This window comes from Stigmatopora argus, chromosome 10 (genome assembly GCF_051989625.1).
Source record: "Stigmatopora argus isolate UIUO_Sarg chromosome 10, RoL_Sarg_1.0, whole genome shotgun sequence".
NCBI lineage: Eukaryota > Metazoa > Chordata > Actinopteri > Syngnathiformes > Syngnathidae > Stigmatopora > Stigmatopora argus.
This window is the reverse complement of record NC_135396.1, coordinates 15,991,635-16,014,117: the sequence shown is the minus strand read 5'-3', so window position 1 is coordinate 16,014,117 and position 22,483 is coordinate 15,991,635. Positions and strand designations below refer to the sequence as shown.

At 43.0% G+C, this 22,483-nt stretch overlaps 2 protein-coding genes across 12 annotated transcripts in view; both read right to left on the bottom strand.

Annotated features, from left to right (window-relative positions):
• arhgef17 (Rho guanine nucleotide exchange factor (GEF) 17) overlaps window positions 1-5,451 on the bottom strand; it is a 103,600-nt gene extending 98,149 nt beyond the window's left edge. The window contains exons 1-2 of one of the 3 annotated variants that reach the window (XM_077611274.1): window positions 5,272-5,450; window positions 103-5,204 (exon numbers count right to left, since the gene is read on the bottom strand). In XM_077611274.1, the coding sequence (XP_077467400.1) occupies window positions 103-5,127 (5,025 nt within the window). In that variant the 5' untranslated portion in view covers window positions 5,128-5,204; window positions 5,272-5,450. Of the gene's footprint in view, window positions 1-102 lie in introns of all 3 variants that reach the window. The other 2 variants (XM_077611275.1, XM_077611276.1) reach the window with 2 other exon arrangements.
• Window positions 5,452-7,376: 1,925 nt separating this feature from the next.
• p2ry6 (pyrimidinergic receptor P2Y6) lies at window positions 7,377-15,856 on the bottom strand. Of its 9 annotated transcripts, none has more exons than XM_077611287.1 (5): window positions 15,795-15,856; window positions 15,616-15,701; window positions 12,707-13,615; window positions 10,114-10,526; window positions 7,377-8,545 (listed from the first exon to the last, which is right to left on the bottom strand). In XM_077611287.1, the coding sequence occupies exons 4-5, from the start codon at window positions 10,515-10,517 to the stop codon at window positions 7,873-7,875; spliced, it is 1,077 nt and encodes a 358-aa protein (XP_077467413.1). In that variant the 5' UTR covers window positions 10,518-10,526; window positions 12,707-13,615; window positions 15,616-15,701; window positions 15,795-15,856; the 3' UTR covers window positions 7,377-7,872. The 9 variants fall into 9 exon arrangements, with proteins under 9 accessions (XP_077467413.1, XP_077467419.1, XP_077467422.1 ...); XM_077611293.1 differs by having other exon boundaries at window positions 12,707-12,836; window positions 15,795-15,825; XM_077611296.1 differs by having other exon boundaries at window positions 10,114-10,342; window positions 10,403-10,526; window positions 15,616-15,823.
• Window positions 15,857-22,483: the final 6,627 nt, after the last annotated feature.

Here is a 22,483-nt window from a genome sequence, read left to right as displayed (position 1 = left end):
AGTCATGGAAGTCACAAACGCAGACATCAATTTTTTTTAAGTAGGCTCATTCTTACATCTTGTGTGTATGCTCAAAAAACAAAAATGAAAATGTGGACTTACCACTCTAGGCTTAGTCCTCTCTGGGGCTGGAACAGGTGTTGCATGGTCAAAACTTTTCTGTGGTTCAGCTCCTGTTGGTTGTATGGCGGAGATCTCACCCGGCCCCTCCAGGGAAGACACCAAAACTTCAGGAGCATTCTTATTTCCAGGGAGTCGCTCTGGGCCTTCAGCTTCTCCCTCAAGGGAGTTAAAGTCTATAGTATATTTTTGGTTCACCTCCTCCAAAGATGGAACTTTGTCTACTTGTGTATTAGTCAGGGCTGTAGAACTGCCAGTGGGTTGGTCTGAGAGACTCCTCTCTTTCTTAAAAGACTGAGCTCGTGGAGGTGGAATGAAAGGTATGAATGTGGCAGGCTCACTGGCATGTCTAAGATGCTTTGTCCGGGTCTTTGGTTTGGATGAGACAAGGGTTGATGTGAGTTCAGACTTGTCACCGTGACCCTCTTGCTCTTCTTGCTCTGGGGGCTCAAACGGGTCTTCGCTGGAAAAAAACTGGACCAACTTATTTGGCCGCTTTCTAGGTGAATGACGAATGATCCTAGGGGATAAAGCTTCAGCAAGCTTGAGGTCGAAAATAAACCTCTTTGTCTCTTCTGCTTTCTTTTCTCCCCCTTGATCAATAATGTTGTCTCCATGGTTAAGATTGCCTGATTGGGAATAAGCCTTCTTGGTGTCAATGTTGCTTCCGCTGATACAATCATCTGACTCTGTGGTTACATCCTCTTTAGGCTGCTCCTCCACCTTCAACATTTTTCCTTTATGCTTGTTCAAGATTGGTTCGCTGCTAGAAGGTAGGATTTTGACCTGATCTTGCTCACTGATTGGACCAGAGCTGCTCAACTGACCTTTACACTGAGAGTTTTGAGACAGCGAACCTACAACGCTACGTCGACTGGGATCGCTAAAGGATTTCTTCTTCATAACTTTTCCATTGCCATGATCATCTGTCCGTCTGTCCATGGCTCCGGGCTCAGCAATAATGCTCCTGATCACACCACTGTAGTCACGAGCAACCTCTTCCCAGAGTCCACCATCACTGTATACAGACAAATCACTAGCCACACTTCCTTTGTATTCTGGTAAAGTGGGAATATGAGGGGACTTTGATGGCCCCCCACCTTTGACTGTAAGAGAGCCTAAAAGGTTGCTGTCAACAGAGGAAAAAGTGTCTCCTTGCGTCACAGAAGAGCTTCTTTGAGGCATAGGATCACTGAGGGACCGATAGACTGTTGACTCCCGATTCCAATCAGCTGTTGTCGTGGACTCGGTCTTACTATTACTAACGTCTGAGGCTATATTACTGTTACCAGAAGGGAGGAACTTGCGTCTGCGGCGGATAACGCTTGGAGTTGCAGAAGATTCAAGGCTCCCCACGTTACCCGTCCATGTCTGCAGTACACTGTTGCTGTTGTTGGTTGCCTCATTGATAGTGTCAACAAAGTTGAAACCAGTAATGGAGTCTGTGAAAAGATTGTCACTCTCTTCCAAACAGTGGGGATGAAGAATGCTGATCTCATTCAGTCGACTTGTACAGTCAGTGTTGTTCTCCATCGTTTCCTCTAGTTCATTCTTTAGCCCTTTCTCTTCATGGAGCGCAGATTGTTTCCATATGGTGACGGGCTGACCTAGAACATCCCTGGCGATGGATGACCCCAAATTAACCCCTCCTGGCCCCAAGAAAGCCCTCTCTGATGGGTCACCAGGGCCAATCTCTGGCTCTGTTACAATTCCTTCATCTGTTAAACTTGACTCATGACCTGAAAGTTCATCCACAGAGCGGTCAAAGCACACACTTTCCTCCGAATCCCCCTTCAGTAATGGTCTCACTGTCTCTCCGTTTTGTTGCTTTACCTTCTCCTGGTAGTCTGTATTCCTACTGTTTAGCTTTTCAGGCTGCATACTTAGTCCGTCCCTCTCTCCTTTCCCTCTCCCCCCATTCTCCCTCTCATGTTTATTTATTTCTATTGTGGTCTTAAACTCAGCCCCCTCGTCTGTTTTTGCCTCACAATCAGGACTGATTTCTTTTTGCTTCTCTTCATTTGTTTTCTGAAGATTCAAACATTCATCCTCAATGACATTCACACTTGTCACATCAATATCTTCATCTTCCCTGGTGCTCATCTGGCAGATATCCTGAATAACTTGTCTTGCTTCCTGCACATATTTTTCTTGCAACGGTGTTGGCATCACTTCCTCCTCATCCTCATCATAACCATAATCCAACAGTCTTTGTCCTCTTCCAAGCCTAAAGTCACCTCCATCGCTTTCTACTTCCCTGTCCGAAACAGACACCCTGCCTCCATTCATTTCTTTATTCAGGTCAAGCTGGTGCTCAGAGTTACTTCTTTTGGTTGTACTGCCTGGCAAGTAACAACGCACATCTGTTGGTGATTTACCAGAGTAAGTGAAAGACTTTGCACGCCGCAATGTAGCCGTCAAGTCTTTTAAGGACAAACGACGATTAAAGGACCCACCGTGACGCTGCTGTCCCAAACCAGATTTTTCTTCCTCAATAGTTTTGCGTACCTTCAGCTCTGACAAGTCGGATTTCAAGAAGTGTAAAAGTGCCATTGTTTCAGTTGTGATATCAGGGTTTGACTTGGATATTCCATTTTTAACATCTGATATATCACTATCTGCTGCTTTCTGTAATCTCACAGTCTCGGGTAGTCTTCCTTCTCGAGCAAGGACTCCAGAAGGGGAAGTGACAGTGGGAACAATCTTGGGGCGCATCTGAATTTCGGCACGAGAAAAATTATCCCCGTGTCCAAAGCTAGGGGAACGGTACATGGTAAAATTCCCGTAGTACGTTTTACTCAGCACGGATGAGGCAGCATTTCTGGAAGGGTTATCTCCTCCAGTGTTTAAAAACGTGTTTTGTCCACGTTTGCTGCAGCCAGCTTGGTCCTCCACCTTCAGCGTCTCAGTGCTAGAATATCTGGAACTATACCGAGAACCATCAGAACTGGAAGCAAAAGGGGGGAGGTTGACCTTTGATACTCGAGACACACTAGGAAGAGTTGTGGATTCAACGCTTGAAGAGATGGGCTCCCATTGCTGCTTCACCATTGCTCTGTAACTTTGAAAAGTGGGTTCTCTTGCCGACTTAAACCGTGATACTTTTGCCGTCAATTCTCCTCCTTTGACCCTATGGTGGGGTCTGTCCAAGTGATCCATGCTCAAAGACGGCTCACTGTCGCTGTCGTCTGACTCGCGGTCATGATCATTATAATCATCACTACCTGTCGCCAAAGCGCCACCACAGGACCGTTTCTTCTTTCTCAGAGAGCGACGCCGCACAGCCTCCGTACTGGATGGACCCAAAGAACCAGGGCTCTCCTCCTCACTTCCCGAAGATCTGCCGATGCCCTTTGCCTTCCAACGGCCATTTTTACTGCATAGGAAATAACTATCACCCCGTTCTGTGGCACCCCTCTCTGCTCCACTGACATTAGCAAAAGGATGAGAGGGGCCCCTCCAGGCTGCACCTCCTCTTTTTCTCCTGTTATGCACCTCCTCTTCGTTTCCAGAGCCAAACCTCCAGGCGGATCTGTGCAAGGAATCAACTCCAACAGCAGCTGAGGAGGGTGCAACAATCGAGGAGGAGGTAATGGCTATATCCGAAGCTGGAGCATGCAGAGGGAGTAAGGGGGGAGAGGTGGGAGCTCTAGAGGAGCTATGTGAGGAATGTAAACTATCCCTTGCCAGCCCGACCCCCTGACTAACGCTTCTCTCCCTCAATACCAGGTCCTGAAGATAGGAGGCGCAGAAGGTGTCCTGGCTCATCAAACTACTCCAAGAAGTAGTAGCTAAAGGCTGAAGGTCAGGGTAAGGGTCAGGGGTCACCTTTATCAGCGTGGGAGTTTTGGGAGCACCCTCTGCCTCTGAGCTGGGGCTTTGAGATCTGAATGGAGATGAGCTCCTTTTTTTGTCACGGCAAACCTGAGGAAAGCTGCTGCTGTTTTTCACCTTATTTGTCTCAGAAATGGCGGCAATACAATAACCTTGTGACTTTAAGAGTGTCTCCTCAACGAGCTGCTCAAAGATTTTGGAATGCAAGTCCATAGTGTCACAAAGTGTCTGTTTGACAGCAGTGGTATTCGCCTCCTCGGACAAAAATGGGCTCGTGCCTTCATTAGCTGATGGGCAAGGTGAGAGTTTGTCGCTCTTATACAAATGATCGCAAGGCTCGTGGTTATCTAGATGGCCCAAGTTGCTGTTAAGACTAAGTTTTGAATTCTCAAAAGTGTCGCCTTGCTTTTTTTTCTCATCGAAAAGCTGTCTAATTTTGGTGACACTCGGCCATTTATCTGATTTCAGGGAAATATATTCGCTGCAATGTGTGGATGAATAAACTCTGTGAGCTTTACTAGGTCCACCAAGCGTGACATCCTCCTCATCATTAAGAATGTAAGCCTTTTGGAGATCAGATGCATCGGAAGATTTTTTCTTACCCGAATTGTAACTTGTTAAAGTTGGACGAGTCCGCCTTCGACTTCTTTTCTCGGAGTCCGATCCAGACAGAGAGTCCGTACCGGAGTTAAATTTTTGCAATTTGTCCAAAAACGACTTGTTGTCAGATGATAATAATGCTGCCCCGTCGTCCTGATGCAAGGTTAGCCGAGACAGAGAGCGGCTCCTCCTGCAGGTTGAGAGGCGGTGAAGTGTGCTGCTCTCACCCGGCACGGCTGCAAAGTCTCCCGGCCAGTCGTTGTAAGTCCCCTCGGTGCCTCCTCCACCTCCACCACTGCTTCTGTTGCCGACGAATTTCTCGGTGAGCTGGCGTATTGAGGGAGAAATGGAGGCGAGAGGGGCGGAGGAGGCTTTCTTCGGCTCTGTGGTCGCGGTGGTTGTTGTGGCAGAGATTTTGGAAACTTTTCTTGACGCACTAATATGACGCTGCTCTGCCCCGGCTGCCTTCAAACACTCGCTTTTGTCTTGTTTCTCCTTACTTTTGTTGGCGCCCCACTTTTTCAAAGAGACGCTGCGGTAAACCGGTGCACTCCTCCTGTGTTTTTCTGCCATTGTTCATAGTTGTCTTTGTTGCATGTCACGCCGCACCGTGCATCCCTTTTTCATGTAACTCCATTTGCTTCTCTCGCCTTGAAGACAAAAACTTTTACCAAAGTTACAAACACGCAGGTTGCTCCTCTTGTTGTTAAAACTCACATGTTGGCGATTCCACAGTCGAACTTTTTTTTTAACTCGCCATTGTTGGCTAATCGCGTGCCCACTGAGAAGACCACCCTCGCATCAGGCTCTGCTCATTTCCCAGTGTTTTTTTAGATTCCCTATTTTGGCATGATTTGGATTTCCTTGCGTTGTTTTTTGTGCATGTTAATGACTCAGATAGGGCAAGAGGGGGTGGGCGGGACTAGGGGAGAGGGGCTGTCATAACCCCCTGGGGGATAAAGAGGAAAAGCCCCCCCATCTTTGATAAGAGACTGATACAGTGAAATGGAAGTACTACAGTAAGAGCAAAACGTTGCGGTAATTGGGAGGATAAAGTCCACACTGTTTCAATTTGGAACTATTTTACAAGTATGCATCTATTTTCAGTATATCCCCCCATGACAAAGTGTTAATTGACCGCATGGAAGAAGCCTTAATAAGGCCACTGCAGAAGTGCTTCAGAAGGTTTTTTCCTCTGTCCTTTTGCTCCGATTGCATAGTCACATAATAAACCTGGCCTGGTGGCGTGACTGGTTAGCGTGTCGGCCTCACAACTCTGGGGTCCTGGGTTCGAATCTAGGTCACGTCCAACTGTGTGGAGTTGGCATGTTCTCCTGCCTGCATGGGTTTCCTTCGGGTACTGCGGTTTCCTCCCACATTCCAAAAACATGCATGGTAGGCTGTTTGGACACTCTAAATTGCCCCTAGGTATGGGTGTGAGTGTGTACGCTTATGTGTCTCCATGTGCCCTGTGATTGGCTGACCACTGATTCAGCTGGGATAGGCTCCAGCACCCCCTGTGACCCTAATGAAGATAACGCTGTTCAGAAAATGAGATGACACGAGACATAATAAGCCTTGGCTACAGGTCCCTCCACAGGCAAATTTTGAGCATGATAGATTTTTAAGATCAGGGTTGTTGAAAGTTTGTTTTTCATTTCAAAATATTTACTACCCCGTTGCCTGTCATTGACAAGGATAGACATCCAATTTATTTAAAATGGGAAGACTGGATGTGAATCCTCATGTTTCAGTGCCAGTGAGAGCACTACATGCCCAACATTTTTTTACTGGCCAATCACTACCAGTCAAAATTGAATACCACACATCTAGTGTCTTCAATTGCAGGCAATGTGTTAAATCAGTGGACCCTAAAGCAGTGGTCCCCAACCACCGGTCCGTGGACTGGTACCGGTCTGCAAGCCACCTTGTGCCTGTTCGTCAGAATAATAAATATTAACGTTTTCAATCTTGCCCTTCTACCTGAAATGAGAAAAGTTGTTATAATAATAATAAATAATTGCCATTATGGTTGGACGTCGTTCGTGCACCGACTCCACCCCCGCACAGTTTTGTCTTAAATTTTCATCCTTCCCAATAAGCCCGTCCGTGAGAAAATAGAAAAAGCTTTACCGGTCCACGGTGAGAAAAAGGTTGCAGACCGCTGCCCTAAAAGGTTAAGAAGAAACTCCATGCCTAAATAATGTCTCATTTTAGTATTGAATATCATAACCACTAGATAGTTATTTGTTACTCTGTTAGAAGATGGTGAATTAGAACCAATAAAAATGTTTTTCTATTATAATATCCTGTTTTGCGTGTTTTTTCAGAGAGTAGGAACAAATTGATTTGTATTTAGTGATACATACAATAATATACATATACATATATATGCATATATATATATATATACATATATTACATATATATACATATATGTACATGTATATGTATATATACATATATTTACATATATATATATACATACATATATATACATATACACATACACACACACATATATATATATATATATATATATATATAATTTTGACAAAAAGCAAGAACAACACAGATTTAAAAAAGGATTTTGCTGCAGATTTATAATATACAAGACTGAACAAGAGTTATTCTTTGTTCCAAAACATTGAAGATCATATTGTCAGAAGACAAAATAAAATACATAACTGCAACACAATTGTTGTGCACGAGAGAACCATAAAACATTATAGTGGTAAGAGTATATCACAGAAAGAGATGATCAAATCTTACAATATTACCTTCACTGTGTGTACTAGGACAAAATATAAATTATAAAAATGTGGGCTTCAACTTAGCGCTTTATTTAAATTGAACAAATTGCATTTACAGTGATACATTTCAGTGTTTTTGTATGTAGGAGCTGCATAATCAATTCATGGGACAAAATATTATTGTACAGTGAAGCTAAAGTAGTTTTGGTAATACTATATTACATATTTAAGACACAACTGTGTTTAAGTACTCAATTTAAGTTTCATAGGGGGTCTATAACTACTTTAACTACTTTAACCATTGGAAGACTAAAGTAGACATTTATGTATTTGATATTTAATTTTTCCACAAACATCCACCCATCCTGCAGGACTCAAACTCAAAAGGGTCACCAAAACCGATCGCAGTTGATTTGGGGAGGAGGCTCGGTAGACCCTGAACTGGTTTCCAGCTAAATCTGGTTACTCAATCAGTGGAACTGCTCATTTAGTCGTGGACTTTAACTTTCTTTTCCCAGAACTTCACATAGAGTCCAAGTAAAAACCAATGGAAAGGCATTTTGAGTCATACACTGATCCTCTTGTGCCTGAGAGTGGTAACTCTGAAAACAAACCTTTTGGTGCTCTGTCTGTATCGTGGCTGAGTAAAGTAGAAAAGAATGGGGTCCAGGAAGCTGTTCATACTGGCAAATGGTCTGGTGCTCTTATAAATGATAGAAAAAAGGTTCCTTGTTTCACATGACAGACTAGGCAGCGTGCGGGCAACCAGGTAAGAGGTCTTGGTGAGGTGAAAGGGAAGAAAGCTGACGCAGAATGCCGTTGCCACCACAATGATAATTTTCACCGCTCTGTCACGTTTGTCCCTCGTCTGTGTGTTGACGCCATGGTAGGACACTGGGAGGCACAGAATGTGGGCCATTTTGCAGTAGCACACCATCACACCCGTAAAAGGCAATAGGAACCCGATGCAGGTGAGGGCCATGCCGTACGGGTAGTAGCCCACCGACTGCTTTGGTGTACTTAAATCGTAACAGACGGTGCGGTTTCGCTGGATTCCCGTTGAGGCAAAGTGAAATGTCGGTGCGCAAAGGAGAGCTACAATTAGCCACACCCCTCCGCAAATGAGCCACGCCAGCCTACGGCCGCCTTGCCTTTGCCTCGTTGCCAGAGGGTGACAGATGCCAATGTAGCGGTGCACGCTAATGCAGGTAAGGAAAAGGATGCTGCCATGCAGGTTGCTGTAATAACAGAACACATTGAGTGCTATTGAGTCGTAAACCGGAAAACAATAATAAACATTTAAGTGACATGATGGGGTATCGATTTTGGCAAATTATAATAAAACATTCTTTTAAACAAAATGGCATATGTATAAGACGAAAACATCGATTCGGACAATAAATTTATGTATTGATCCATATCGACTAATTACAATAACAATTATTTTACAATGTGGTGATAAACAAATACACGGGTTGAAAAACGTTCTACGATACCCTGTCTTGGATTAAAACTAGCGAAAAAATGTGAGAACAGCAAACACCAAAAAAACTGGAAAACCACAAATCACTGCAGAAAATGTGGGGAAAAAACTATAATGTGTGAAAAGGGAGGGCAGATAAAAGGCAAAAATCACTAACAACTATGAAAAAGATTTTTGTCAAAATCTGCTCATTGGAAATGTCACTAACATTTTAAAGTAGATTTACTTTCATAATTTTTAACTCAGTGGCTGCCATTGATGGCACTAGACATCGAATGCATTTTAACTAGGCTGGGTGATGAACGTTCATCCATTCACAGTCAAAATGAATTGGACGTCTAGCCATGTAAATGGCAGCCAATGAAAAACTTTGGTCATGTGGAAATTTCTAGAATTCCTTTATTAAATAATGACATATTTTTAAAATATCATATCAATATGTGTCAGGAGGATATCCCAAAAAATAAATAAGGTAATCCCTCAATAATAGCGGTTAATGTAGACCAGATGTGGTCGCGATAAACGAAAAACCGTGAAGTAGGGTCACCCCTATTTAATATATATATATATATATATATATATATATATATATATATATATATATATATATATAGATATATATATATGTATGTATATGTATATATATATATTTTTTAACTTAAGTGCTGAGTCGTAGTAGCAAGCGGAGGACGGGGGAGTGGCTTCCGCTTGCGAGTTTCAGCGTGGATTTTCACATTTTTATGACGTTTAAAAATAGATATATATCGATATTATTATTTTTTTACATCAGTGCTGAGTTCTAATAGCAAGCGTAGTATAGGGGAGTGGCTTCCGCTTGCGAGTTTCAGCGTGGATTTTCATATTTTTATGAAGTTTAAAAAAATATATATAATATATATATAGTATATATATAGTATATATATATATATATATATATATATATATATATATATATATGTATATATATATAAAATAATCGGACATAGGTCCTGTCATCATTATCAACAACAAAAAAGCCTACTTGTCATCACACACAGAAACTGCGTATGATTTAAACTTTTAAAATATATAAATATATATATTTTATATATATATACATGTTTACTTCAGTGCTGAGTTCTAGTAGCAAGCGGAGGACAGAGGGAGTGGCTTCCACTTGTGAGTTTCAGCGTGGATTTTCACATTTTTATGAACTTAGCCCAAAAAAACTAATTAACAAAAAAAAATTCCCCCGAAAGAAAAGCCGCGAGAATCGAGGGATTACTGTACATATTGTTCTAAAATGAGGAAAATCATTTATTCCAAAATAACTAATCCACTCACCTGTAGAACTGAAATCGGACTAGTTTGCATGCAAACTCTCCAAAGGGCCAGTAATCATGGCTCGCGTAGTTGTAGATGAGCAGTGGAAGTGAGGTCACATACAGGAAGTCAGCCATGGCCAAGTTAAACATGTAAATGTTGCTGCGGGACAAACATGGCCTCCTCCTCCATATCTTTAGTATCACCATCGCGTTAAGCGGGAGGCCAAGCAGGAAGACAAAGGTGTACACTGTCGGGAGGAGGACATGTTTGAAATCCTCCTTGTAGGTACAGCGTAGGCTGACGTTACCGGCGATGGCCAACAGGTTTGAATCTGTAGTCCGGACACTTAAGTTGCAAGCATCTGACGAGAATGTTTTTAGGTTTAGAGTTTCTGTTGTAAGGGATTCAGCAAAACGTGGCATCTTCTTATGCTGGGGAAAATGTGAAGAAAGAGTCATTATTACCACTTGTCAATTTAATGCATTTAATGTAGGGTGAGGCCAATGTGTTTGTTGATAAATCTCGATAAAACACTTTTATTCGCTGTTTTTTTTTAATCTAAGTTTGTCGTCCAAGTTAAGTTCATGTATTGAACTCCAACTTTCAAAATGTATCAGAGTGAAAAGAAAAATCGTAAAATATAGTGGGGCATTAGAGAATGTGGCCAGAAATGTAAAAAAAAAAAAAATTAAGAAATATGAAACTTTTACTCAAGCGAAGTAATAATTGGTGAGGTTAGCATGTCAGTCTCACAGTGTTTCGGTCGAGGTTTTGATCCCACGTGGGTCCTTTTTGTATGGAATTTGCATGTTCTCCTTGCGTGGGTTTTCTCTGGGTACTCTGGTTTTCTCCTACCTTCCAAAAACATGCATGGTAGGCTGGCTGGACACTCTAAATTTCCCCTAGGTATGAGTGTGAGCCGGAATGGTTGTCCGTCTCCTTGTGACCTGGGATTGGCCGGCCACCGATTCAGGGTGTCCCCCACCTGATGGAGGACTATTTGGTACTCTCTATTTCAGACGTCATTGGCGGATAAACTCTTTTCAGACAGTGATTCAGTAAAACTCACAACTAACACCCACGTTGTGTGTGTCTGTGGAAACATGCCTACATTCTTTCTGTGTTTAAAAAGTGTGTGTTGGTGTCATATGGAGTTTTTCATAATGTGATTTCACAATTACTGACTAAGTCAAGTGTGCCAGTCGACTGTACACAACTACTTCTCAGAACTAGCTAAAACAGCCATTTAGAAAATTAAAAAAATACAAAAAACAATGATAACACTATAACCACCAGTACTTCCAGATCCATTCTACTCTAGGAAAATCAAGTTGAGAATATTTTTTACTGTTTTGTCTCATCTGAGTAAGCAAAGAGAACTCTTTTTTTTATTATTGTAGTGAAAAGCAGTAACTCAAAACCAACAGTTTAATTTCTGTCCTCAAAGAACCTCATCTTGGCAACACAGCCAAGAAAAAATAAGAGAAAGAGATGAAACAGCATTTTGTCTGTGAAAGTCCCAACCCCACTTTTGACATTTGTGTGTTAATATAAGAGAGGGGTAGGAGATGAATTTGGACAATGTGGGTATCGATCCCACTACCTTTCACATGCTAATCGAGCAATCCACCATTTGAGCTAATTCCCCGTGAAGGATGTGTGGCCCCAACTCATGAGATTGACAAGGAATCATATTACAGGTGACCTCTTCACACTCAACATGCTTTAACAAGTGAGACAGGAGGGGAGTGACAAATAAAATACAAAATATAACACTCATCTTGCCTGGAGTATTTGGGATTTAGAAAAGAAAGACAATGAAAAACAATACTGTTCATCATTTTGCCTCATGATGGTTTGCAAATTATTTAGTTTTTGTTGAGTCCAATGAGTGAACAACTAGCATTTTATCAGTCACTTATTAAAGAAAAAGGAAACCCAACTAGAGGTTGTATCAGAAGACAAAGGTCCTCTGGGAGGGTGCAAATTTTTATACTTCAAATATCTTTTAGGGACAGTGGACAGCTATTTCAGAAGTTGCCATTTAAGACCTTTGTATTTGTTGATTTTAAAAAAAACTTTTAGACTTAAGATCCGTAACTAACCCTATGCAGAAATGTGACTACAAAAAGAAATAAAGGAATTTACTATTTCAATATTTTTCTAATACGTCAATATTGTACCTTAGAATCAATTAATATTTTTATGTACTAATAAACAAATGTTTAATGATAATAACTACAGTATTTACTCACATATAAGCCACCTGCGCGTATAAGCCTCACCCCTAATATTGCCTTAAAATTGTTGAATTTTACAATTTCTCGCATATAAGCCTCCCCCTGATTCTCAAATTTCACCTCCATATTTCTGGTTTTAATAGGGACTACAAATGGGTTACTTTGAAGGGAAAATCTTAAGAAAAATCATCACACGTGGTATTTCCGAGATTCTGTATGAATCAAATGCATATTATTGGTGTCAATATCATAAGATAATATGCCTGTCTTTGTAAATGCAAAATATCAAATTATTCAATTTGAAAAAAGAAATAAGTCTATCTTGATGAGAACCCGATGCTTTTTAATGACATAAATTAAAATGTTCTTACCAGAAGTTTAAGATGTGGCCACAATTTTTTTGGAAGAGGATGCCGGACATTTTTATTCAAAAACAAACTGAGAATGCCAGGCTTTTGTGGGGGATGCTGCTGGATGCCTTAATCAACAAGTTCGACCGTCCTCATGCAAAACAAGAACAAAGCCTATGTTTTTAGAGATTCGTTTATAAAATACATTGATGTTTTTTTTAAGTAGTTTTGGTACCTGACATATTTAGTCAGGCGAGAACAGTAATCCCTCAAATTTCGCAGACAATGGTTCCATGGCCACAAGAAGTAAAGGATTTGGATTACAACTCCCATTTACCTGTTTTTTGGGGATTTATATCCAGCGGAGAGGAACTATTTTCACTGTATGTATACACATTATATTTAGATATTAATACATTAGTCTTTTGAAATGCTTATAGCTGTAATATTTAATAAATATACACTTTTTGATAATTGTACTTGTATTTCTGTATACGCGTAAAAACATGTATTTTGGTAGTTATAATGGAGGTGATCCTACTTTGTGGTTTTTCGTTTATCACAGCCATGTCTGGTCTACATTAACCGCCATCTTCAAGGGAAAACTGTACAGGCACATAAACACAATTTAACAACTTGAAATTATGTTTCGCACTCAGAAAAACTCACGAAACCAACGATGGTAATAGGCACACGAATCGGGAATTTACCACCAGCAAGAGCTGATCAGCCAAAGTACCGGAAAAAGAGAAAGGGAGCTTTTGGTCTGACGGTTGAGGTCATACTCCGCCGGTGGCCGCGACCCCATTTCGGGCCGGCTCTGGCATTCATCTGGAGAACACCATTTTCGGATTGGGCTGGTGCTATGCTCCCCCGTCAGAACCAGTGACCAGTAACCTGGAGGGGTTCCGTCCTGGCGATAGCGTCCGCCTGCAGCATACTAATATCAGTTCTCGCATCATGGAGCGTCCTTCTACCAAATGGGAAGCCAGTGGAGTTTCATAAATGAGACGTATCAGGGAACAAAAGATTTCCCATCAAAGCTTTTTGTATTCATAAGCACCACTGTATTTTATTGCATATTTTCACTCATTCATTAATTTTTCGAACTGCTTATCCTCACTTAGGTAGCAGGGGGTGCTGGAACCTATCCCAGCCAACCATGGGTTCCAGGCGGGGAACACCCTGAATAGGTAGCCAGCCAATTGCAGGGCACAAGGAGACGGACAACCATTTATGCTCACACTCATACGTAGGGGCAATTTAGAGTGTTTTCAACCAGCCCACCCTGCATGTTTTTGGGACGTGGGGGATACCGGAGTACCTGGGGAAAACCCACTCAATCCTGGGGAGAACATGCAAACTCCACACAGTGAGGACCCACCTGGGATCGAACACTCAACCCCAGAACGGTGAGGACAACGCGTTAACCACTCACCCACCCAGTCACCTTTATTTTATTCATTTTGTTTTAATATTTTTCTTTAGTTAATCATTTCTTGTCATATATCTGTCTTGAATACGTGGATATATGCAAGTATGGTGTCTCCATTTATTTTCATTTTTTTATTTTTTTTTTATTAAGTCTAGCCTAATAGTCTGATTTAAAGATGTATGGTACCCCTGCCTGGTTCTGTCCGGACCAAACTTAAGTCCGTACTGCGCACATTTGGGATGTTGTGTAAACAAACCAGCGAACCCTAGTGGAGATCAAGCATGTGCAAGTATGTGGGAAAGCGAGTGGACCATATTTCAAACCAAAGCAACATTACATGTTTACCGTATTTACCCGCATATAAGCCGCGCCCGCGTTATTAGGGGCATTAATTCATTCAGTGGTTGTTTTCTTACTGCAAAACAACCAACAAATAGTAAACGTTACTTTGCCGACACCTACCGGTGGAAAAGAGTATAGCAAGTCTTGTGCACAAATAAGCCGTACCCTTGATTCAGTCATCTTTTTTTTTAGGTACAAATATGGCCTATATGCGAGAAAATACAGTATTTGCATGTAACAGGCTTCCGTAGCCACAGGCATTAAGGGGAAAATAATTTTTGGTTTGCAGTATGTCACCTAACATAAGTCAGGGTTCGATAAGGAGCGATGAGAAGGAATGTGTTCTTGATATTTACATATATAGTCGATGTTGCATCAATATTCTCTTATTTGTCAAATGTCTCACAAACACTTGTAGTTGGATGAACTATATCAATATGAGCACGAGCGCGGCAAGCTGGAGCTCCGTAATTATTTACTTCTTTATTTTATTGCGTTACATCGCCCAGACCGTTTTGTTCGATGATTGAACGATATTTGCACATGCACAGGTTTATTGATACATCCTGGGTCATTTGCAAAAACTGCAATGTGAAAAGGAAACGCAACAAATAAGTCTAGAACAAAGAAAATGGACTGTAGGCTTTTCCATCTTAAACTTTGGTGTGGCTGTTTGAACCTGAATATCGCTCCTGCAATATCATACTTTGCTAGTATCTGTATCAATACAATGTGACATATCTACTGTTAATCTTCTAAACAAGTTTACGCTGTGGAAGTGATTGTTTTTAACTTTACATATGTTGACGGTGCAACAGTACAGTAAACAGTAAATTAGATTCTGGTGTTTGCTCGCTCCTATTCTCAGCAAATGTTTTACAATAGCATTGGAACAGCCACGGCATTCATTCATTCATTCATTTTCTGAATCACTTATCCTCATAAGGGTCGCGGGGGAATCTGCAGGCTATTGCAGCTAACCACGGACACCAGGCTCCTCACAGTGAGACCCGACCTGAGATCAAACCCTTGACCCCAGAACTTTGAGGCCGACTTGTTAAACACTCGCTCGCTAGGCCGCCAACCATGGCATTGTTATGTGGAAAATATATCAAAAATTACACACTTCATTGTAACAAAGTGGGCCACTTACCTTGACCGACGATCAAAAAAAGGGCAGCATCAACAGGTTGACAGTTTAGCCATCATTGCTGAGAGGCTCTTTTTCTCGTCTAAAATCTCCAAAAATAACAAGTGGAGTGAGAGAAAAAGTTGTCAATAGCTAATTTATATTCTTGTTCTACAACTTAAAGACCTTTGGAACCCTCCTACCTACTACTCCACTGTTGCGGTTGCGACTGGACTCGTCAGCGTGAGCATTAAATCGCATGGGAACAACTTTTCCTTGTTGCAACACGTCTGTTGTGTACACTTGCGTGCACGTGTACAAATATGCGCGTGTGCGCAGTTCCTTAGAATTGGGTTGTCGGTGCCAAAGTTTAAAGGCAAATGTGCTTTTAATTTTTTGGATCATTAATTTTGTTTGTAGTAGTCAGAGCTGCCAACTTCTCCGGAATTTCTGGAGTTTACAAGTAACACAAACTCCAGCACTCCTGACAACCTCCCTAAACTCCGGAAATCCCCAAAAATTGTCACAGAATTTTTTTGGGACGCAACCATTTTGGAAAAGTACCAAATTTCCAATTTAAATGCCAAAAAATTCACACCATCGCTACGGCTACCGCATCTTACTTCTGCATTTGATTCAACTGCACTGTAAACTGGATGAATTCTGTAACAGGAGTGCATTTTTAATCTTCCGAGTTACAAGTTCTGACAAATGATTCGTCTAGTGCGACTTCAGTCTGGCAATCGATTCGGAATCCATTGCATAGGTAGGTAGCCTCTATTGCTTTAAAATTTTATTTATTTATTTTCATAAGGGAAGTATTATTAAGGCTGACGAAACCACCAGTCTTTTGTTTTGAAACAAATCCTATAATTTCCAGGGTTGTTCTAAAGCAGGGGTCTCAAACTTGCGGCCCGCGGGCCAACTGCGGCCCTCGGGACGATAATTTGCGGCCCCCGTCTTAATATGAAAGATCGATTTTTTTTTTTAATTTTTTTTTTTTTTTTTTTTTTTAACCCCTTTCGCCATGATGGCGCCGTTTAAGTGGCAGCCAGTGGCAGTAGCTCTGTCCACTCATGTTTTTCTTGTTTTACAGCATGTTTTACATGAAAAATTAGAGGGAACATTGACATGCACCTGCTTGTGGCAGGTGTGATACTGGTGTGCCGATAGCGAGCAATGATGATGTTGTGACCGGATGATTCGCCTAAAGACGTTTCGCCGACGGACGTTTGACAGACGGACAGGTCGTACTAGTATTTGTTAGTTTAATGATTAAATACAAATACTAATATTTGTATTTAATCATTAAACGCTGTTTTCAGCTGGATTTGACCGAATTTGAGAGCATTTTGAGCCGTTTGGCGAATGGACGTCTATAGACGTTTTTTTGCCTCCATCGCGATATCATCCAGTATTTGTATTTAATCATTAAATGCTGTTTTAGGATGGATTTGACCCGATTGCTGTCATTTTACGGCTCGGTTCTGCTACATCTGCCTGCCCAAGAGTGCTTATTCCCGGACTGCCATTGATGGTAGACGAACATTGATTTTTACTATAATTTGGACAACACCGGCAGCGGGCCGGATTAAAAATCCTAACGGGCCGTATATGGCCCGCGGGCCGAGGTTGAAAAACTTGTACACACACGATCCGGCGGGGCGAGCGTTCGAATCCCGTTTCGGCGAAACCTCCGTTCGGCCGAATGAACGTTCGGTGGAACGTCCATTCGGCGACCTGCCCGTCTGTCAAACGTCCGTCGGCGAAACGTCTTTAGGCGAATCATCCGAGTAGCGATGATGTCGCTCACACTGGTACTCAGTGCGCTCAGGGAGGTTGTCTTTCTGCTCAGACCAACAAAAAATTAGAGGGAACTTTGGTTCGGAGCTGAATGAACCAATCACGGTGAGGTATACGGCTCTGGAGGGTGGGACATCGGCCGGGCTGTCCAGTGCCTCGCTCACTCACTCATTCATTCCTCCAATCAGCTCGGCGCGCACACTCCTCCGCTGCTCTCAGCATAGAACTGAATGAGGCGCTATGATCCGTGATCCAGCCTGTGTCAGTGTCTGTAGCCATCTCCGCGATTGAAACGGAGAGCGAAAGTGCACATGCGCCACAAACCCGCGCGACTGAATGTGAAAGATCAACCCGAGACTCATTCCAAGTGGAAAAACATATTACAGAGCCCCAGAGATGTCTCTTTCAAAGCCTGCCGTGAAGAGAAAGGTCGGTGATGAGCACAGACAGTTTCAAGAAAAGTGGGGAGTGCAATATTTCTTTGTTGAACACAGGGGCACCCCGACGTGTCTCATTTACACTGAAAAAGTTGCGGTGCACAAGGAATACAATTTGAAACGTAATTGTACTACGAGACATGCTGAGGAGTACGAAAAATACCAGGGAGATGAGAGAGCCAACCAGGTTGCCAGTCTTAAAACACGTCTTCTGAGGCAACAGGATCTCTTCAAGAAGGCTACCAAAGACAGTAATGCAGCAGTCAAAGCTAGCTACGCCGTTTGTGAGTTGATTGATCCTGTGCTAAGTGATCCCAAATGGCTCATGGACTTGGCTTTTCTTGTTGATATCACACATGAGCTTAATGTACTGAACAAGAAGCTACAAGGCCAGGGGCAACTTGTCAGTGCTGCCTATGACAACGTGAGAGCATTCTGCACTAAACTTGTGTTATGGAAAGCCCAGCTCTCTCAGACAAACCTTTGCCATTTCCCAGCATGCAAGGCTCTCGTGGATGCAGGCACACCATTCAGTGGTGAGAAGTATGTTGAGGCCATTTCGAAGCTACAGGAGGAATTTGATCACAGATTTGCAGACTTCAAGACACACAAAGCCACATTTCAAATTTTTGCGGACCCCTTCTCCTTTGATGTGCAAGATGCCCCTCCTGAGCTTCAAATGGAGCTCATTGACCTGCAGTGCAACTCTGCACTCAAAGCCAAGTTCAGGGAGGTGAGTGGAGAAGCAGACAAGCTTGGGCAATTTTTGAGAGAGTTGACCCCCAGCTTCCCTGAACTTTCCCGAAGGTTCAAGCGGACCATGTGCCTTTTTGGGAGCACATACTTGTGTGAGAAGCTCTTCTCCACCTTGAACTTCAATAAGTCCAAGTACAGGTCCAGACTTACTGATGAGCATCTTCAAGCTCTACTGAGGGTCTCCACTGCTTCCTCCCTCAAGCCAAATGTGACTATGTGAGAAGAAGCGCTGCCAGGTCTCTAGCAGCAAGGAGTAGGCAAGAGAAGCCATGTTCAGAATATTTCATGTTCAATGTTCCATTCAAGTTCAGAAAGTTAAAGGTTAAAGAGCTGTTAATACAGACATTTGAAACGGAATAAAAATAATTCATTTTCTCTACTTAGCCAGCCAGTGTATATCTACTGTATGCTCATTAGTATTATTTTGTTTTGTATTACTGATTGATTTATTTTTTATTCATCTTTAAGTTAATTTATTTAATTCATTTTTTGTTAAAAAATAAAGATATTTGATAACGTTGGAATGTTTTATCAGTGCTTTTCTTGTGGAAATCCTGATGCGGCCCAGTCTCACCCAGACTCGGCCTCTAGCGGCCCCCAGGTAAATTGAGTTCGAGACCCCTGTTCTAAAGGAAGTAGTAGTACACAGCACTGGTAAATCAATAGCTCCGCTCGGGTTAAGCGCAAAATGGCAATTTGGATGAAACTTCTAATAAGAAACCCAGACACTCGGACACTCGCAGAAGTTTGTTGGTTCGTATTCGACGAAATATCCCTTGTTGAAGCTGTCTCCAAAAGGACCGACATTTGCACATTGCACAACATGCAAATGCGAGTAAGGGACCAGCTGAAAAACGTATGTTAATGTTGTGGAAATTTAAATTTGCCAATAAATGGTCAACAAATTATACTTTGTTCACTTTTTATACTTATTTTCATTATGAGGTACTTTTTAAATAGTTTGCAAAAACACAATATTTCAATTAATGTAAAAACATGATAATAACAGTTTGATTTAAATTGTTTTGGGGTCGGCGAAGTTTGGCAGCTCTGAGTACTATATAGAACATACATCTGTATATTTTCTGAAATGTCTTAAATTAGTCACTCTTAAAATACAGGCGTGTCAAATGGATTCAGCAGAGGGCCACAGTAGGTGCTGGTCTTTGTTCCAACGGATCCAGTGTCGACAGTTTAACCAATGAGGTGTCTTCTGAAATAAGTAGCACCTGATGTTAAACAACTGATTACACTTGCAAAAGGTATCCTCTTGTTCAGTTGGAATGAAAACCTGCACCCACTGCCCCTGGTAGTTAGACAAATATTGTGCACAGTTAGTTCCTTGAGCAACATTTAAAATTTTACAAATCCTTTGATGACCTTAGCAAATCAGTTTTCTTCTCAGCAAAATAAAATTTTCCAAGGTAGGTAGGTGAGTGCCATTGTTTAGTAAGCATCTCATATTTTAGTATGAAGTTAATGTTGCAAAATCCAGTTAGTTGACTAATAGTTAAGAAAGAAGTAAGAGTGACATCAGTACGCCTGACAGCACTTTTGACTGAATACACATTTCCTCAAAAAGTAGGACAATAACATGTGATAGTATAAAACATGATTAGATCACTGTATATTAGAATTTTCTCTGCAAAGAAATACCAGAGCTTCCAACCTCTGTCGACCCCATTTCAGGAATACACCCTTGTTCCATTTCCGGAGTTTTTCCGGAATGAATGCAATTCATGCATGATATAAAATGTAAAAAAAATAAAAATAACGTAGGACAATTTAAATCAAACTGTTATTATCATGTTTTTACATTAATTGAAATAGTTTTTGCAAACTCTTGAAAAAGTACAGCATAATGAAAATAAGTATAAAATGTGAACAAAGTATAATTTGTTAATCATTTATTGGCAAATTCAAATTTCCACAACATTAAAATGAGTTTTTCAGCTGGTCCTTTACCCGCACTTGCATGTTGTGCAATGTTGAAATATGGAATTTTTGTCGAATACGAACCAACAAACTTCTGCGAGTTTCTCATTAGAGGTTTCATCCATATTGCCATTGTTACGTCTTTGGCGAGAGGTACGAGGAATTAGGACCCAATCGCAGGGAAGCAGGCGAGGACGAGGGAAGTAGTGCTCATAACAAAACTTTAATGACTTAGGCAGGATCTTACAAAATAACAAAGACTTAGGAATCGAAACACAAAACCAAACCGGACTAGGGAAAACACGGGGGAATCGAGGAACGAGGTAACGCAGACACATGGCAAGGGAAATAAGGTAGACGATCTGACAATTACATAATAAGTAGTGGGGTTTAAATAGACACAACAAGAACAGCAAGGCAGGAGGGACAAACAAGAGTAGGGAAACGAACATCAAAACACTGGGAGAAAGCAATGGAAAAACAAAAACAAGCTACTCCTAAGAGCCATCCATTTTGCGCTTATCCCGAGCAGGCATATTTGTCAGGAGCGGCCTGTTTGTCCCTCCTGACGTGCCGTCAGAGAGCAGCTGCAGTCAATCTGCTGATTGCTTCCTGTTTTGTTATTTAAAGAGCAATGAGTCATAGTACCATTGCCGGATCGTTACTTCTGTTCCAGCATGCACCCAGCATGCTGCCGTTTTGTTTCCAAGCCATTGTTGATTTATAGATCCCTGTTGATTTATTAAAGGATGTCGTTTGAAGCCAACTGCCTCGATTCAACTCCCGTTTCCCGCGGATGGGTCCTAATATATTCCCGATCGCGCCGCGACGACAGTTAGATCGTAACAGAACGATCCGGCCATAATGGACCCCGCGGATTACCCCGACCAGCATCTGCCAGGTCGGCTGGCCATCTACAAGGGACCTCCGCGTGGCGGCCGGCGGGGAGGCTCAGGTAGGAGTTTCGAACACCGCCTGTCTTGTTTTTTTGGGGAGGCGCAGCAGCGAGGTCGTTCACCTTGTCGGCTGGCCATCTACGATGGGCCACCACGTGGCGGCCGGTGTGCTGTGCCGCCCTCCCGGAGGAGGCGGCGAGCGCCGCAGGGAGAAGCGGAAGGAGGGCCTGGACGCTCGAGCCCCTGACCAAGCTTCTCGCCCGACCACGCCGCTCCAAGCTTCTCGCCCGACCACGCCGCTCCAAGCTTCTCGCCCGACCACGTCGCTCCAAGCTTCTCGCCCGACCACGCCGCTCCAAGCTTCTCGCCCGACCACGCCGCTCCAAGCTTCTCGCCCGACCACGCCGCTCCAAGCTTCTCAAATACCCGTGCCCAAGCAACGCAAGTTACTCCCTTTGCCACCTGGGCCGCCAGTCGCACCCGTGCCGAAGCCACGAACCAGGCTTCCGGTGCCGGCTGGCCCATCTAGTTCCTGTTTGCCAAGTTCCTGTTTGCCCGGTTCCAGCCTGCCCGGTTCCAGCCTGCCCGGTTCCTGTTTGCCCGGTTCCTGTTTGCCCGGTTCCTGTTTGCCCAGTTCCTGTTTGCCCAGTTCCTGTTTGCCCAGTTCCTGTTTGCCCAGTTCCTGTTTGCCCAGTTCCAGCCTGCCCAGTTCCAGCCTGCCCAGTCCCGGCCTGCCAAGTTTCGGCCTGCCCAGTTCCTGGGTGTACAGTCCCCGCCTGCCTATTTTCACCCTGTCCGGTTTCTCCCTGGCCGGTTTCGGCCAGCCCGGTTTCAGCCTGCCCAGTTCCTGGGTGCCCGGTTCTCACCTGCCCAGCTCTTGCCCGCCCAGCTCTTGCCCACCCGGAAGCGGCGGCGACGCGCCGGGGCCCCTGGACGAGGGGGCCGGCGATGGCGAGAGTGACTCTCCGGCGCCCCTGGACGAGGGGGATGGCGAGAGCGACCCTCCGGCGCCCCTGGACGAGGGGGATGGCGAGAGCGACCCTCCGGCGCCCCTGGACGAGGGGG